Source organism: Mesitornis unicolor, unplaced genomic scaffold, assembly GCF_000695765.1.
Source record: "Mesitornis unicolor isolate BGI_N332 unplaced genomic scaffold, ASM69576v1 scaffold7072, whole genome shotgun sequence".
Lineage (NCBI taxonomy): Eukaryota > Metazoa > Chordata > Aves > Mesitornithiformes > Mesitornithidae > Mesitornis > Mesitornis unicolor.
In genome coordinates this window covers 33,691-52,067 of record NW_010167032.1, presented here as the reverse complement: position 1 = coordinate 52,067, position 18,377 = coordinate 33,691, and the positions used below count along the sequence as shown (strand labels likewise).

Below are 18,377 nucleotides of genomic sequence, written 5' to 3'. Positions count from 1 at the left end.
AGTTCGAGTGCAGCCGCGCCTCTGAGCGACCCCCTCCTCCGGGGGACAGAGGGGTCTGAATGAGGCGGTCCTGTGGGGTGGCGTCTTCACCTGTGGTCGCTTGGTCCTAAGGGGATAAAAAGTGCAATGAAAGGAGAGAGCAAGGTGCTCGCTAACATCAGTTTGTGCTGTCTGGGAACTCGGGTCTTGCTTGATCCAGAGTCATCACTGCAGCCGCGCCTCTGAGCGACCCCCTCCTCCGGGGGACAGAGGGGTCTGAATGAGGCGGTCCTGTGGGGTGGCGTCTTCACCTGTGGTCGCTTGGTCCTAAGGGGATAAAAAGTGCAATGAAAGGAGAGAGCAAGGTGCTCGCTAACATCAGTTTGTGCTGTCTGGGAACTCGGGTCTTGCTTGATCCAGAGTCATCACTGCAGCATTCTTTCTTAATTTAGTATTTTATAAGTCAACAGCAGTGTAAGAGTCTGGTATCATTTCATGAAGTTGTGTGTCATGCTGCTTCGGTGGCTGGTGTGTGTTTGGTTATGGGTACAGCATCAACAGACTCGCTCTAGTTACTCTGTAAAGTTTGAAGAAGAAGAAGGTATTGATACTTTCTGGTGTATTCTACTCAAGTAGAGGCTGTAGGGAACAAAAAAACCATAAGTCTTTATCACCATTTAAAAAAAACAAACCCAATCATCAGCTCCAAACTTGTTTCTCTTAGTCATAGTCTCTTCTCAAATTGGTGACACATTTGTATTATGGGATATAGGATACATATGCTGTAACATTTGGAGAAATTGAAGGTCAGAGAACTGTGTGCTTTAGGTCCATAAATACTATTTAACTGTTCTGAAGCATGAAGATAAAATATAAATCTTTTTCAGAATGTTATACTGACTTCTTCAGAGAAGACTTTGATGTGAAAGCTTACACTTCCCAGTCTATCCATCAGGCTGTGATAGCTGAGCAACTAGCAAAACTTGCCCAAGGTATTAGTCAGTTGGATAAAGAGCTTCATGTACAAGTAAGTTTAAAGCATATCTGTTTTTCTGGGGTGGTTGATATAAACTAGTCAGAAGCTTAGTAATCTTATGATCTTGTTGCTTCTGAAATTGCCCAGTGTACTCTGCAAGCAGGAACTATAGGTACAACTTGCAGCAAAACTAGTGGTGAATCTGATACTTGGTCAAGCTCACTCCTAATACTCCTACCAAGAAGCCATATACTGCTTTGTTTGCAGTGTCTGCAGCCAGACTCTGGATACATGGAGGTTCTACTCTTCTGTGTAAGGATATTCCCTGACTCTTTCCAAATGGTCATGCCAGCTATCAGAAACAATGGCCTGTGTTTTGGGATGACAATTGTGAGAAGATAGGGAGTGATTTAACTTGTACTCTTTCACCCTGTGCTGGAAGCTCTAAGGCTTACCTTTGGCTGGGCAAATATAACCTGTGTTAACACACTTCCACACCTTCAGAAAGGCTTTTGAGTTTGGATAGTAGAAGGTGCTTTGGTAAAATCTATGTGGACACCACAAATCCACAGAAATGTGAATATACATTATTACTGTGAAATTAATGTGCTTCCATTTATAATTAGTATTATTATTATATGTGAAAGTGTATTGAAATGTGGTTGCTCTGCTGGCTTTAATTAAGGTGTCAGCTGCTCTGCAGGTACTGACCCTCTTCTCATTCTGAGCTTACCACTTTTGTGTATTAAAACGTGTTCTGAAACCCTATTTATCTTTTTAAGGTGTGGCTGCTTTTTCCTATGTCTGCCTAATGTAGGGATGATGATACTTTAATGTCTAATGTGGGATTTAATATTCCTTTCAGGAACACCTGCCCATTTTCCTCTCTTGATTTCTCTATTCTGTTCTTTTAAGGTTGTTGCAAGACATGAAGACCTGTTGGCCCAAGCAACTGGAATTGAATCACTGGAAGGTAAATACTGCTATATTATGCTTGCTACTTCTTACAGTGGAGGAAGCACTTTTATTATCTGTGCAGGGAATGTCATTCACTGCCGACTTTGCCCCCTAATGTTAAGGCTACAGATCTTACTTCTGAGAAATAACATGTAGCAGCTTTTTTTGATGTCAGCAGATGGAGCTCCAGGGAGAAGATTTGGCTGATACTTCTCTGGAGTAACTACTTCACAGGAAAACGAATTTTGATAATCAGTTCTGAACAACTTTAGCAATCATGTCTTTTTGACCTTTTAATATATTTTTCTAAATAAACCTAACTTTATTGCAATGTTAGCTGGTATCTGTTGCTGTAAGTACTAAGTTTGTGCATGTTGCGTGTGCATGTGTTACATGGTTTGCAACTCTTAACCAGAGAGGCTTTAACACATAATCTTAACTGCATGTGATATCTTTTTCCTTGTTAAGGGGCTTCTAAGTTAAATACACACCTTTGTGTTATTCCACTGTTTGAGATCTAGATTTTAACATAAACTGCTGGCATTCAAAGTCCTTACTTAGGAACCATTGAAACTGTATAGAAAAGCGGTTGGAGTATATTGATCTTGTGCCAAGAGCTCATTAGATCTGCTGTTCTGCTCTTTGGCACTTGCTGGGAGCTTGTATAGGTTTTTTTGTTTGGTTGTTTTGGGGTTTTGTTGTTTGGTTGGTTGGGGGTTTTTTTTGTGGTTTTTTTTTTTGGAAGAGGGGCGAAGTTTGTTTTTTCAGAGAGATGTTTACTTCTATAACATACTAACTTGCATATACTATGGAATTCAAACATATTCTCTCTTCCCCTTCCATTTTGTAACTTGCTGAGTAATTTATCTTTGTTCTACCTGCTTCCTGGTTTTGGCATAACGGGAGAGTTTCTGGTTATTGACAGTTATACTATATCCTTAGACTTTGGAACTTGTTGGATATAGTATTCAATTGTTAGCATATGGATTTAGCTATAAAGATAAAGAAGTGCCTATTTAATCTAGCAGTGGTAGCTCCCAAATGGCTTTTTAAACAGTTGGAAAATTAAGCATAGGAAAACTGGAATCTGTGTTCATCCTCCAAATAAATTGTAGGTAGGAATCTGTAGTCAATCTTTTGACTGATAAATACCTTCCAGTCATGATCTTCAGCAATTTTTGCCCAGTGTAATTGTGTTTTTTGAAGTCATGATGATTTCTGAGGGCATTCCTTCATATAATTGCTCTGAGGAAGGAATGAAGTACTTCAAAGCAACCATTCAGTTATAAAACATTTCTATAAGAGAAGAGTGGTAAATAATGTGTGTTTTACATTTAATAACACAAAGTAAAAATGAAATCTAATTCACCTCAATTTTATTGAAATTTCTCCATTTACTTAGAGTTATGCTCTTTAAGAGGCCTTTTCAGTGTGTGAGAGGAGGAGAGACATGCAGAGGTTCTAATTCAGAAAAGTTTGATACTTGAGACATCAGTAGAAACTTCAGTCTACAGTTGCCAGGAAAATCAAAAGTCTGTGCACACAAAGATGATGTTTTAAGTTTTGAAAAACTTACCTTTGCCCTGCTCGTGCCACATGTGATACATGGTTACTGTTGTAGAAACACTGGGTCAAGATTTGTAAGAAAAAGATGGATGTCAATAGAAAATTTAATTATGAAGCTAGCAACTCATAGCTCTTGGTATGTTTCTCAAGAAAGTTAGCAAGTGAAGATTATGGAACTAATTCACAATCTAATGCACAGTTGTTTGGATGTGTGAATTTCATTAAATGTTTCAAATTGATATACTCAGTTTGTTGAGTCCGTCCTTTTTTACGTCTGTGTACTTTTTTTAATGGTACACTCATCTGGTATACATACTTGTTTCTGTCTGTAGGTACCTTAATAGGTATCTCGAGCTACCTGTTAGCTCAAGATAGGCTATATAGTATCACCTCATATCTTATGCAGCAGATGGAGAGGGTAGATTGCCTTTTCACCCATCCTAATTCTGCCTTCTGGCACAAGGACTGCTGCATGCATTATATCAATGTCACAGTCATAGATGCAGCAGTGTTGTGCTACTGGCCCTCCCCCATTATTGCAATGTGGTGTAGAAAATTCAGCCAATTTTGCCAACTTTCACTGTATCTCTTATGTTCATCCTCTGCTGTGTGAGAATGGCATGCCTACCTTCCATGTATAAATTTCAGAGAACTCTTGAATCTGTCACTAAGCCAAGTTAATAGTTCTGAAATATGGGGAAGATGGGAATTCGGCATATTTATACAAAATATGTGAGATACAGTCTCAGTACAGGACAAACTGAATAAAACTATTAGCAGTAGTTATCTTTATCTTCCATCTTACTGTATCATATTGCAGTTTTATCCAATTTAATGATGACATGCTTGTAAACAGGGCTTTACAAAAAATGTAATATGTTTGAGAATGCTAACAATAACTGGAACAAAAATAATTTCATAGGCCTGGGTTTGCGTAACTTAATGAAATTCTCAGCAGGCTGATTCCATATTGCAAAAATGACTCCTACCCTTGACTACTTTGTTTGCAGTTTAAGAAGAAATGAACAAGCATGTTTGTGGGCTTTCTTTGTGCTGCTTTGCCAAACTAATCTGGAACAAACATGATTAGGGTAGTTTGCTCTGTTTGTAATCTAAATTAGGTGGCCTCAGAATGACATCGATACCTTACTTTTTGCTAAAGATGTGTATGCACAGAAAGAAAACCCTGAAATAGAATTGGGTGTCTTTTCAGTCCCCTTTGTCTGTTTGTTTCTCTGAACTGTCTAGTCACTGTTAAATAAATAGTTAAATAGGCTGTGCCATTTTTGTATATCATGTTCAGGTGTTTCTACCAGGTTATATGTCTTTAAACAGCAGTCTTGATTGTCATTCTCTTAGACAGCAACGTGCTCTAAACGTTATTTGAAACTTAACATATAATGAATTTCAGAATGATATTTTTTGTGTAGGTGTGTGTTCTCTACCAATGAATTTTCCGTAATGTTCAGTAAATGACCCATTACTTCCTCATTTTATTTCAAAATATGCTGTGTGTTATTAATTTCAATATGTTTGAATACTTTGTTGTAAAGTGTGAACTGTTGGGTTTTTTTTTAAATGCTAGAGTGTCTGCAGTGATTACTATGATTTGAAGAATAGTTTTTTCTACAGTTGACAACTGTTCCACGTAAAAAAATCTGCTTTATTTTGCAGGTGTCCTCCAAATGATGCAGACTAGAATTGGTGCTTTACAAAGTACTGTTGATAGGTATGTGATTCATTATATTATTAGAAAGAATAATTTCTTAGTTGTTCTACCATGTTATTTATTAATACTGCTATCAATAAATTTCTTTTTTTTTGTTTTTTAGAATTAGAGTTAAAATTGTTGACCCCTACAACAAGATAGTGTCTCGCACAGCTCAGCTAGCAAAACTTCAAGTAAGTTGTATTAAAAATTTATTTTAAAAAAATCTTTTTGAACATGTATTGTTTCCCAGTTGTCGGACATGGGTGGAATTTTCATACTCCAGTAGCCTGTAGTTTGTTGTCAGTATTCCTCAATGAAAATTAGTATTTTTGTGTCTCTTCATGAGCTACTGAGAAGTCCTTCATGGTGCAAGGTAGGAGACTGCCCTTTGCTCTAGCTAAGAGAGTTTTTTTTAGAGGTGGAAGGAAGAGGGAAGGGTTATCTGAGTACAAATTAATTCAATTCTCATTACTGTTTGTGTACTTTTGGTGTTTAATGTTATGGTGCCATTGTGTAGAACACGTTTTTCTTCTCTTAAGTTTATGCATGCTTGACTGAAGCTTAGTGAAGAGCTTGGGAATGAATTATTTCAAAATGATCAAGATGTAACTTACGGAGCCAGTTGTGGTTCTGGAGTTTTGTAAGTCCAGGTACATTGTTGTCCCTGTCCTTTGAATATAAGTGGAGTCTACAGCGGAACGTAGATCTCTGTTAGAGGATAGCAGTGGGAGAGAGCTTATCACAACGTTGGTGAGAAAAGTGTCAAACACTTCCATTGTTAACTTTGTAATAGTTGAAAACTATTCCATAGATCTTCAGTCATGTAGCTGCATTCTATTCAGGTTACGGTTTGAAAATCAACACAACTCCAAATCCACAAGTGTTTAATGAGTTACTCTTTGAACTATGTGTCTTCACAAGTTTACCATAGCTTTGCAGAACTAGGAGCTTCTTTATTATTAGCTGAAATTTGTGCTGTGGGTATACATTCAAGTATGTTACCATCTGTAGATGACTGTTGTTGTACAGCAGAGTAGTTGAAGCTGCAAACTGTTGTGCAGTTTCTGGTTTGGGGGCTGCTGAAGCAGCTGCACTGGTCTCTCAGCTGAACTGCTATTTTCTGTGTTACTTTCAGTAGCAGGCGGCTCTTAACATTGTTCAGCTGGTTTGTCCAGCTGCTTTTCTTCTTTTCATCTCCAGCTGTTACTGTTTATGCCACTGGGCAAAACTACTGTGCCTTCCATGTGGCAGGTTAGGTGCAGATTCTTTTTTCTTCTCTGATGTATGTTGCAGCTGTGGAACAGGTTGTGGGAATTTGGGGCATTTCTGCCCTGGTCTTAGACAAAGTCAAGCTGCAGAAGAATGTCTGAGAAGAACAAGTCCCTGAACTTAGGAAATGTTTCTTGGGTGCTCTTTGCTGTAGCAGGGTTATGTGGATTTTCCTGTGGTGTGAGGGCAGCATGCATCCAGGGTCAGCATTACTCAGTCTGGGCCAGGGAATTTGTAGTATCTGGTGTTTCTTGGCTGTAAGTCAGAAAAAAGAGCAAGGTAAGGGGAGCCTGCTAGGGTATCCTTCCTAGCATCTAACACAACTTACTTACTGTTCCATTAAGACTATGAGTCTGATACCTGGCTGGGGGGCAGGGGAAGCCCTCTCATTGAGTCATGAGGTTCAGAAAGGACCCCCTTGCTTTCTAAACACCTTCTCAGAGAGGGGCCTAAGTGCATCTGGATCCAGTCTTAGTCCCAGACTTGGTCAGTGGTTTATATCTAGTAGGGATTATGTGAGTAGCCACTTAACAGAGTCAACATTTGCCTGTCAGAGTCTTCTTGAGGACCTTAACTGAAGCAGTTTTTTAAAATTGCAAAAGTCAGATGATTTATTAAGGCAACAGATATAATAGATTTGGAATTGCCTGTGGTAAGTGCATTGTCTTACACAAACATAAATGTCATCCCAAAATTTAAATGTATTTCTCTGTAACATTAACTACCATTAATCATGCATATACTATAATAAGCAAACATAGATTGATACTTAGCGCCATAGTTAATTATTGCAGTTCTCACCAAGAAGGCATCCTTTCCTGGGGAGGAGAGAGGTCTACACCCATCAAGCCATCCAGTCGTTTGTGCTCTTGCCCTCCAAAATACAGGATTCTAAATACCAGATTTATACTCTTGGCAAAGTGGGACTTAAGTAAATTATTGTGTGTTGGTTGGCCCTTAACAAGGCTTGTTATGTGTTTGATCAAGAGGTGGGGGGGGGAAGAACAAAGGAGGCAATTAAAAGTGGTCTGCGTAGCTTCACCAAAGTAACATCAGACTGTGAGGCCTTCCCCTCACCCCGGGTGTCACTTGGTTGATTCAGGGCCAGACTGCTAGGACCCCTCTGATCAGGTCTGGTGCTTATTGGCACAAGTTAAACACAGCCCTCAGCCTCTGTTATTGTGCATCCAGCACCCAAAGCCTTGTCCTTCATATTCCACACTTACCTCCATGTAAAAAGAGAAATGATGATCCCAGCTTCTCTGCCAGTGGGAGTCCATCATCAGCACAAGAGCTGCTGTCCTGTCTTGTGTTGACAGACACATAGCGAGTGCTTCGTGTTGCACTGCACTGCTGGGAGAAGCTGAGGGTCAGGACACCTGAACTGTGAAATGAGTCTGGACTTATGGAGAGTTGAGTCAACAGGTCTTTGATATCTCCACGCTGCTGCCTCCACAGGATACACTGCTGTGGTGTCTCTCTACCTGGCTGCCTTGTGTGTTCAGGAAGGATGGTCAATGGCGCAGCAAACAATTCACCTCCTGGCGGTGGCAGGGCTTATGACGTGAAATTGCTCCCAAATGCAAAACCTGTGGCATGGGACACTTTCAAACTTGCTGATTTTTGTCAGTTGATGTACAGTTGGTAGGGTAAATAAAAAAAGGTAGATGACTCATAGAAGAGATTGCTCTCTGTCAAAATCTGTAGGGTTGGCACATATGTTTTGCTGAACTGTGTGGTGTTTAAGGGCCTCTTGTAGTCATGGTATAATTTTAGTGCTTCTCCACTGATTGCTGTGGGACTGCTCACAAACTGAAGGAATATTTAGCTGAATTTTGCCATCCTTAATTGTTTTTAATATAGTCTAGGTTTTTCATAAACATTCTCACTGCAAATTCATTGTCAAGCTTCAAATTTAATCCTGAATTCTAAATCTCTGCTCTGTGCTTGTGTATATTGTGTCTTGCTCTGCTCCTAGAGCTTCATGGCATCCCAAGGGAGCAGCAGACTCACAAAACTTACTTCCTACTTTAAATTATGCTGTCCTCTTCTGAGTCTTTCCATAGTAGATCACAAGCTAAATGGGAGTAGTTAACAGCTGAAGTAAGTAGACAGAGTTTCTCTTTCAGAGGGTTATTTTCTATGCAGCTTTGTTTCTATATGCTTTCTTAATTTCAGGTATCTCAGTGTTTAAAAATCCTTGTAAGAGCCAAATTTTTAAGACTTTAAAAAAAATAATTCTGTATCTTAAAGTTATTTTTCTCTTCAAAATATTCACCAGTAGCAGATTTCATCCAGGTGCTACCGTAACTAAATAGTAAGTGTTGTCTGAAGATAGTGGACTCTCATCTTTCTTCAGGCTTCTGTTATGTATACATTCAATTACATTATGATCTAGCTGATATATGTGGTTATATAGATGAGCTATGCACTGGCACATTTTCAAGCGGCCCACTCTTTATAATTAAGTCTTCTTTCAATAATTTCTTCAATTAACTTGAGATTAAAAGTAAGAGCTATTCGGTTGCTCGAATTGTAGCAATGATGTCTGTTAGTGTTGATGTGTTGCTTTAAATTTCAGGAGGTATCTAACATGTAATCTCCAGAAAAATCGGGTTTTATTTTTAATTTTACTAAAACCACTGAGACTAACTCAGGACACTGGCCTTTTCCAAATTATTTCCTGCTTGAACAGTGGAATTAATTCCTTTCTGGATGAAAGCATGTCCTTTAGAAAAGTATACTGTATCAACTAAGGAGGGAAATGTTTCCTGAGTTAATTCAAACTTGTGTTATGCAGGGGGTCAGGTTAGAGGACCTAACATCTGTGAACAACTCCACTATTAGATAATTGTTTAAATTTCCCTTACATGGTCCTCATGATATTGCATTCTTTTACAGTGACTGGTGGTTTTATTAAGTTGAACAACTCATGTAAATGTAAATACTTGGGTGAAACAGAATCTTTGTCAAGGGCACAATGCAGCAGCTATCACTGCTAAGTTAAGGGTGCATCCTCATCTTCAGTGTCTTTGGATTTTTCTCCTTGTAATTCTTAGGGCCAGAAGTTAAAACTTTTATTTTTGCTCTTGTATTTAAGTGTAACTTTTCCCATTGCTTATTCAGTTTGTTTGTTGGGATAGGAGATATTGAGCAACAATTCAATGAAAAAAAAAAAGGTCTTTTACCATATAAAGTAAAAGATAGTCAGAAGATAACTGAAGTTGAATTCCTAGCGAAAAACATTAGCCAGAGTTACACAATTGGATTAGAGTGTAATTAAATTCGAAAGCGAAGTAATACTATGCTCTTGTATTGGGTGCACAGTACACTATCTAAAAAGCTACTTTTTATTCATCTTGCAGAAATTTAGTTCTCAGATATGAAAATGATATGTGAATCAGGATTTTTTCTAATTAAAGAAATGAATTAATAAAAATTAATACATTAATCTCTTAAAGTAGGATAAGCCCCAGTTGGTTCTCATTAATGGTAATAGAAATCATGTGGTTAAGTTGTCTTAAAATGCTCAGGAAACTTGTACTTCAGACTGTGATACAGAGCCAAAAGCAGCGAGAGTAATTGTGCTTTCGGTGGTTTGCCTCTGTGGGGCTTTTTCTGATTTTTCCTTTTCGTTCCATCTAGATGTTTAACTTCATTAAACTATTAAATACTTGTCCTTTGATTAGTTTGCGCTGGCAAAGGGAAGAGACTGACAAGTTGTGCAGTCCACTGATTATTGGCTGAAATAACTCGCTTGTGTATGTTTTCATATGTGCACTGTAACACTAGTTTTCAACATTAGCTTGAGTCTAAAAAAGGGGTTCAAAGTCTGTCAGATACCAAATATTTAAATTGTAATTTAAATTAATTTTTGTATCCATAAGGTAAATATTTCAGGAGGCTTTTTCTTCAGTACCAGGGAAAATAGAACAACTATGCCTTCCTCATTCCAAATTTCTCATTGACCTCTCTTGTTAATCTGATTGCAGATTTTGGACTGTACCTGTGACCGTACTGATATCCTCATACTTTTTTACCTTCTCCTGGGTTGCATTTCTGAATTCTAGCTTATATGTTACCCACTCCAGAACATTGCTTTCTCCACAGCGTGTAGCTCCTAGCTCCGCTGACCCAATCCAGCCCTAGAGAAACACTGCACTTGATGTAACTCTTACTGCTTCTGTCTCTATTATTTACTGTGTAGGAGAAAACCTGTTTCGAGATCTCAGCTGAGTGAAGAATTATTAAACCATTGTATTTCATTCAGGTGTCAGCAATGTCTTTTTTCCTAAATTGGTGCTGACCAAGCTATACACAAATGTGTTTCCTGAAAAATTTACAAATGCATCCTCCATCTTAATTTTTAGCCATGAATGCCATGTATTTTAATAAACCTATGAAAGAATGTGAACTAATAGTTGGCCAAATGAAGGCTTTATGAATGTTTTGCTGAAATTGAGTTTTTACATATGTTGCATATGTATACACCATAAGAGTCAATATCTGTAATAACAATAGCCTTTAAGTTTTGTTTTTTTCTGAAGAAAGTGCTGCCATTTTGCTTATTTGATTGGCAAAGCCAACTTCTTTATTTTAGTAGAACTTACAGAGGGAAGGAATATTGAGGAGAGATACACAATGTAAAATTTCTGGTTAGAAATAGATCATCTGTCATAAGGTTCTGAGGTTTTGTTTTGTTGGTTTTTTTTTTAAATAGCAATGACAACTTAATCTCAGTAGCCCTGTGAATGTAGTTACCAGCCTTTGAAAATATTGGTCTATATGGCATAAAATCATGTTAAAAAATCCTTTAAAAAAGTAATATCAGTGCTGTAAGGTTCCTTGGTTTTATTCACATTCATAGTTCCTTTTTTGGTTAAAATATTTCCATGTTTGAGGTCTAATATTATGTGATCATAATGTACTGATAATATGCCCTAATGCTACGATTTCTCTGCAGGCTGCTTGTGACTTGCTGCGGAGGATAATACGCATCTTGTATCTCAGTAAGAGACTTCAAGGACAATTGCAAGGAGGAAGCAGAGAGATAACAAAAGCTGCCCAGAGTCTCAATGAACTTGGTGAGTCCTTCTTAGTTACTTTTAGAGGCATTTTTAGCTTGCGCTCATATGACTCACACTAGTGTTTGACTTAAACAAAGAAACCCCCAGAAGGTTTCTTGCTGTCTACTTCCTGATTTGAATTGAGAAACAGTATGGACTTCAATTAGTACTTCAGTTTTTTTCGTATTACTTCTCTAGATAATGGTACTTAATAACACGAAAATTCTATGATAATAACTTGTGTTCTTTTGAGCAACAATTTTTTTGTGAAGCAATTATTTTCTTATTGGCTTGTGTTTGTATAACACACCTTCAGAGGCAGCAGGTCTGTACTTAGCTTTTAGAAGACATTGCACTACAATAAGGCATAGTTTGAATTATGGTTTATGTCCTAAAAAAAAGTTCTTGGCCCTGTGACTTTTATGAAAGTCGTGCGTGATACGATACACAGATACTTAACCTAATTCAGATACTGGAAGCATTCTGCTGCAGTAGTGACTAGTTTGCCCTGTGTTTTATTGGCTTCTAGGAAGAATGATGAAATAGTTCTCATGAATCACAGAATGGTAGGGGTTGGAAGGGATAGGATAGGGGGGTAGGAAGGTAGGAAGGTTGGAAGGGGTAGGATATCATCTAGTCCAACCTGCTGCCAAAGCAGGTTCACCTGCAGCAGGTTGCACAGGATAGCATCCAGTCGGGTTTTGAATATCTCCAGAGTAGGAGACATGCTACATTGCTAAATTGTTTTCTGTACTTGAGCTGGCTAAGGTACTTCACGCTGTGCTGCAGGATGCAGTGAGAAGCATCCTATTGGTCTTGGAGATCAGTCATTGGTATTGTATATAGTGTCTTGCCAGCTGTTTCTGCTTTGGTTTAATGATATTCAAATTTCAGCATCCAAAAATAGGTTGTGGGAGGGTTGAACTATCAAACATGCAGAATCATCCTGAGGTTTATTGTGCATATTTGTCAGCACTGCTCTTTTTATACTGTGTAATCAAAAAATTATTAGACAATGATTTAGTCTTATAATTAGCAGATGCTGTGTTGCAAATGGAAAGTTTATATATTTATTTAGTATATCAGTTTGACTGAAGCACTTAAGCATCAATTGTAGCATTCTAAACTAGAAATTTTTTTTAATTTGCTATTTTTTTAGTTTTTAATTTTTTCTCCGGTTTGGTCTCTCCTCGCATATTCAGGATATATAAAGTAATACTAGCTTTTAACTATTTGAATTACAGGTCTTGTGGGATTATCTGAATGCTAGATCATATTCAAATAATTAGTACGATTTAATGGTAAAATCTGAGATGTTTATCTTGTGTAGTTTTTAGGATTTCTTTCTCTTAAAGAGAACACCTTTTGTTACTCTCTTTCCACTCCTTTTTTCTTTCACCATTTAAAAAAACAGCTTCCACTTTGCTTTGTTAAAGTGTTACAGTTTATTGAGTTTCTTGTTTTCAACTACTTAGTCTTTTCCTGAAGCTTAGAAAAGTCTGAGTAATTATAACTGTTAAAGGTGATGGGAAACCTGTCCCCTCAGGAAGCCCTTTATGTTTCATCCTACAGTCCATAGAGAGGGAGCCAAGGCTCATGGTCCTTAATTTAATCCTTAATTAATCCTTAATTCTGGATGCTTTATGGCCAGGGAAAATCACTAAACTTTCTTCTTCAGCTCCTCCACCTCCTAACACACTTTGGGTTCTCTAGCGAAGCAGAAACAGAGCTGTGATAGTTCATTGAATAAGCTATTAGCTGCTTCTCTAGTGATGGTTCTTCACATCCTGTAATCCAATTCAGTGTATGGATAGGTAAAACAAGTGTCATATTCAGATGTCACGCTGTGCCTAATGCAGTGAATTACATGCCTTGACTATGCTTCTTGGTGATATTTTAATACAAAAATTTTATAAAGTGAAATAAAACATTCCCAAGCAACTTTAAACAATATAATGTAACAAGAAAATGGTACACTATATAAAGTTCTCTTTCACAGAAGAGATTCTGCTGGTATTAAAAAATCTACTGTCTTCTATGTAGCTCTGTGGCTATGTATTGCTGTCTGTAACAGTGGCCAGTAACTGGTCAGATGAAGATGAAAAAGTTCTTAGTTGTGCAGCAAATGGCTAGCTTGACTGTGGTTGTTAATTCCATCTGCTGGCACAGCAAAGGTTTTATATCTTTTGCTTTTTAAATACCTATAATGGTGTAATTATTATTCATATAAATGCCTAGACTTCTTAATCTCCTAGTCTTTATATATGGTTGTATTGTGATTTATTTCACAGCAAGTGAATTTATTTGCTTGAATGACCTTGTGGGCATATAATGCTTGTAGGCTGCTCTTGCAGCAGCCATAATTTTGCTCTTTTGTAAACTCAGAGTTAGTCTGTGACTAAGGTGTGCAGCATAAAATGAAGGGAAAGGGGTCTATTTAAATACAGTTTGGGGTGTCTTCAATATAGCAGTTGCTTCAGGACAATACTGCCTTCTGTGTAGCTTATGAGAAAAGAAGATATGGGAAGATAGGACTATGACCTTACTTTAAAGCTAAATAATTCTAGAGAAAAGGCAAAATATTGTTAATTACAGAAGTCTAGCTAAAATGGAGAAAACCATGCATATGTCTTGTGTTATTTATAAAGTGGGAGCAAACGTGGCAGTTATTTAGGCTTAACATCACAATAGAAGACTTAAGGGAAATTCAAAGAAATAAAACTCAGTTTTGATGAAACTTTCAAGAAGTGTAGCTTGGATGGAGAAAACTGAAATTAATTAGGATATATGTGATACTGATTGAAATATAATTTGAAAGAAGTTGTTTGGCTATGCCTGTAAAGCTTCTCTGTGGCTGTCATAATGTAAGTGGTGGTAGCTCTGTCTCCAGAACTGCTGACATCTGCACAATGGTGACAATGATCTTAGACCTGAAAAATTCTCTTGTGGAGGCTAGAAAAAACTGGACTTAGCACCTTTCTAGGGTAAGCAAGATGGGTCATGATATCATTTAAACAAGAAAAAGCCTGGATATAGCTGCTGTGTCTCTTATAATAAAAATTACAGGAAGTGGGAGGAGGAAAATGACCTCTTGTCTGTCTGCCTGCCTGCCTTTATGGGGATTGCACTGGTGGGACCTTGTCTCGTCCAGTATTGAGATTTCTCTGTTTCAGTGTGCTTTTCTAGTGTTCCTACTACAGGTAGTACCCTGGAGCTTCCACCAAAAGGGACCACCATTGTAAAGACAGCGATGTTCTCTATACATGTACTATGTTGTACAGTAGAACAGTACAGTACAGTAGTACAACATGCTGATTGATGGAGAGAATTAAATTTCTTTATGAAATTTTTTTTTACCTTTTGTTCTTGTAGTTATGTGCTGTAGTAATGTCACATAGCCTCTGTTTCCCCCATCTTAGAAAATGCTTAATACATTCAGTAGAGCAAAATCTTTCCAAATATTTTAAACCTAAGAAGTCTATTTTTTTTTCTTCTTTTTATCTGTTGATGGACCTATTCCATATTAAGGAGAGTGTATTCCTTTGTGTGCATGTGTGTGTATATAGATATTTATAAATACAAATATTAGGATGAATATACGTTGTTTATATATCTCAACTGCTTTTCAGTGTAATCTCATTGTTCTTAGTGGTTATCTTTGGGAACTCCTGGGGGGAGACATGAGGCTCCAGAAGACAGGAGAGCTTGCTTTATTGAAAATAGAGCTCACTGGCTCCTCTTTTATTTAGAGAACTCAAACTAACTTGACTTCTTTAAGCAAAGAAACTCTAGAACAAATTAGCTATTTGTAGCAGCCTAGAATATAAAAGTGGAATTAAATAGCAGGCCACATAGATTTATCAAGAATGAATTGAATTTAACCAACCAGATTTTCTTTGTTGGCAGCATAACAGGTTTTAGGACTAGAGAGATCAAACTTGTAGTTTGATTTAAATAGGGCTCTTGACACTAGGTCACACTAGCGGGATCAGCAGCATGATCCAAATGGAAATGTTGTGCAATGAATGAAGAAGTTTTGAGAAAACTGTACCCCAAAACTCATCATCAGTTGTTCACTGCTGCCCAGCAATATATCAAGTGTGGTTTTGTTGAAATGTGTTCTGCAGCTGGCTAGTGTTTTCATTAATGATTTGGGTGATGTAGTATGGTATATCCTTATTAAATTTACAAGTAATAACCAAGCAGAGAAAAATGGAAAGCATGTTGGGAAACAGGATTAGAATGAAGAATATTCTTAGCAAATTGGAGATATGTCTTAGCTGAACTGATTTCATTTCTCTTCTAGACAGGTGCAAAGTCCTAACAATAAATAGTTGTAGTTAACAGCAAGAACAGGAGAAATGACTGGATAACAGTTCTGCAGAGAGGCTTGACAGTGCCTCATGAATTGAGTGCAAGCCACTTGTTCATTTGTTTTGTAGCAGCGTGACATTGGCAATGAAATTTGTACTGATCTTTATAAGGAAGGGTGTTGTGTGCAAGTCACTTGAAACAAATCTGTTTGTTGCTCAGCTGGAGTATCAAGTCCCTTTTAAGGCACCAAATTCAAGGAAGATGTAGGTTAATTGGAAGAAGTCCTAAGTACAGCGGTAGGGTTGAAGGTCTCAAGAATGGGCAGTGGGCAGAGGAACTGAAAGTGTGTGGCTCTTTGGTTTGGAGAAGAGGGGTCTGAGAGGCAGAGTAACATTCTTCAGATAAATAGAAGTTATTCAGCTGGGAAGGGAGTAGATGGCTCTCCGTATCCACTGTGATCGAAACAGTAAGTAATGGGCCTGAAATGAAGCAGAGAAAATTTTAATCTAAAATGTTAGGAAAGGTTTCTGCCGGTAATGGTAATTTCAGGAGAGCTCTGAAGTCAATATTTGAAGCTTTTTTAAAAGCGGGTTAGACAGAGCATGTATCTGGAATAGTTTAGATACAGGTGATTTTTGCCTTGACGCAGGACTGAATAAAGTGACCTGCTACCAGTCCTTTGTTTCTCTCAGAGGTGCTTGCCCCCCTACTCTCCCCCAGCTCTGTTAATAGAAGATGTATTATAGGGACATTTTGTTTTTTGTTGTTTTGGTGTTTGGTTTGGTTTTTTAATTGGACTGCTTGATGTAAATTTTGCTTCCCACAACTTGGTTTGTTGGGCACTGTGCCCAAATACCTCCTAAGATATATTAGGACAGTGTGACCGGAAAATTCATGCCATCACTTTAGTTCAGCCTCTTCTTATTACTCTTTCAGATGAAATGGTAGATAAATCTCCTCAAAGACCTTCAGCTCACCCATCTGACACAGTTACTTCTCTTCTGGTTACTCACTATGTGACTGACGTTCAAGTTAACTTCACACAGCTCATCATGTTACTGGAGTGCTGCTAAAATTGACCCTCAAAAACAGTTATGTCAATATTCTCTAGGAGAATGCAGTGAGCAAGAGAAGAAAGGTGGTACTGACTATGTGAATGTAAATGTTGCGTATCTTTTTCTTTTCCTTTAGCAGGAAAGAAGGCAAGCTATCCATTTATTAGAGATAAAGCTGTTTTTAAGAAATAAGTTATTTTGCTTCAGTAAGTTTTTAATATTTGAGAATTATGATGACTATTGTTTTGTGTTTTTCAAAATACTAAGCACTACTAGTCAGTGTTCAGGAAACAACTGTTCTAATTTTTTGAAAACTGAAATAACTCAATTTAGGAGTAAGTGTTCATGTTTGTTTTATACCACTTATCTCATCCATACCTATTGCAAGTTGGAATTACCTGGACCTGTTGTTTTCACAGTGTGCCTTATTTATTGAGTGTTAAAACGGTGTAAATAATCTGACTAAAAAAAAGACTTATTCTGAAATGATTGTGGCTGACTGTCACCTCTGTCCTTCATCTTGTTGTATAAAAACTATTTCATTTCAACTGCTGCAGTTTTTGAAGTAACATTATATATGTGTTTTGTATATATACACAAGTATGACTAAGGTTGCAATGGTAAGCTGTCTGAACACTTGCCATGGTTACTACGATAGCTATCTTTCACTGCTGCCTTCTTCACATACCATATTCAGAGATTAGCTTCTTTTTTTAATTCCAAGCAAAGATATAGAGCGTATGATTGCCCAGCCAGATCTAGTGTTGAATCAAGTTGCGATTTATATTGAGTTTGCATGACAAGATTTTGGTAGTGGATGGGCTCCAGGAGTGGCTTTTGTGAGAAGCTGCTAGAAGCTCCCCCCTTTGTCCAACAGAGTCAATGCCAGCTGAGGCCAGGTTGGACCCACCTCTGACTACGGCTGAGCCAGTCAGTGACAGTGGTAGCACCTCTGTGATAACAGATTAAGAAGGGGGGAAAAAAACCCCAAACCTGTGCAAGAGAAATTGCAGCTGGAGAGAGGAGTGAAAACATGTGAGAGAAGCACCTCTGCAGACACCAAGGTCAGTGAAGAAGGAAGGGCAGGAGGTGCTTCAGGTGCCAGAGCAGAGATTCCCCTGGAACCCATGGTGAAGACTGTTGTGACGCAGGCTGTCCCCCTGCAGCCTATGGAGGTTAATGGTAGAGCAGATATCCACCTGCAGCCCATGAAAGACCCCACACTGGAGCAGGTTTGCTGGCAGGACTTGTGATGTGGTGGGGGGTACCCCATGCTGGAGCAGTCTGTTTCTGAAGGACTGCATGCTATGGAAGGGACCCATGCTGGAGCAGTTTGTGAAGGACTCATGTTGCAGAAGTTTGTGGTGGACTGTCTCCCATGGGAGGGACCCCACGTTGGAGCAGGGGAAGAGTGTGAGGAGTCCTCCCCCAGAGGAGGAAGGAGCGACAATGTGTGATGAACTGACCACAACTCCCTTTCCCTG

At 38.2% G+C, this 18,377-nt stretch overlaps 1 protein-coding gene across 1 annotated transcript; it reads left to right on the top strand.

Annotated features, from left to right (window-relative positions):
* Positions 1-866: 866 nt before the first annotated feature.
* COG5 (component of oligomeric golgi complex 5) lies at positions 867-16,911 on the top strand (the record flags this gene model as incomplete). The annotated part of the gene is made up of 6 exons (XM_010178526.1): positions 867-1,006; positions 1,871-1,928; positions 5,153-5,207; positions 5,311-5,380; positions 11,422-11,542; positions 16,775-16,911. Coding segments are annotated over 6 exons (581 nt in total), but the record flags the coding sequence as incomplete, so codon positions are not given.
* Positions 16,912-18,377: the final 1,466 nt, after the last annotated feature.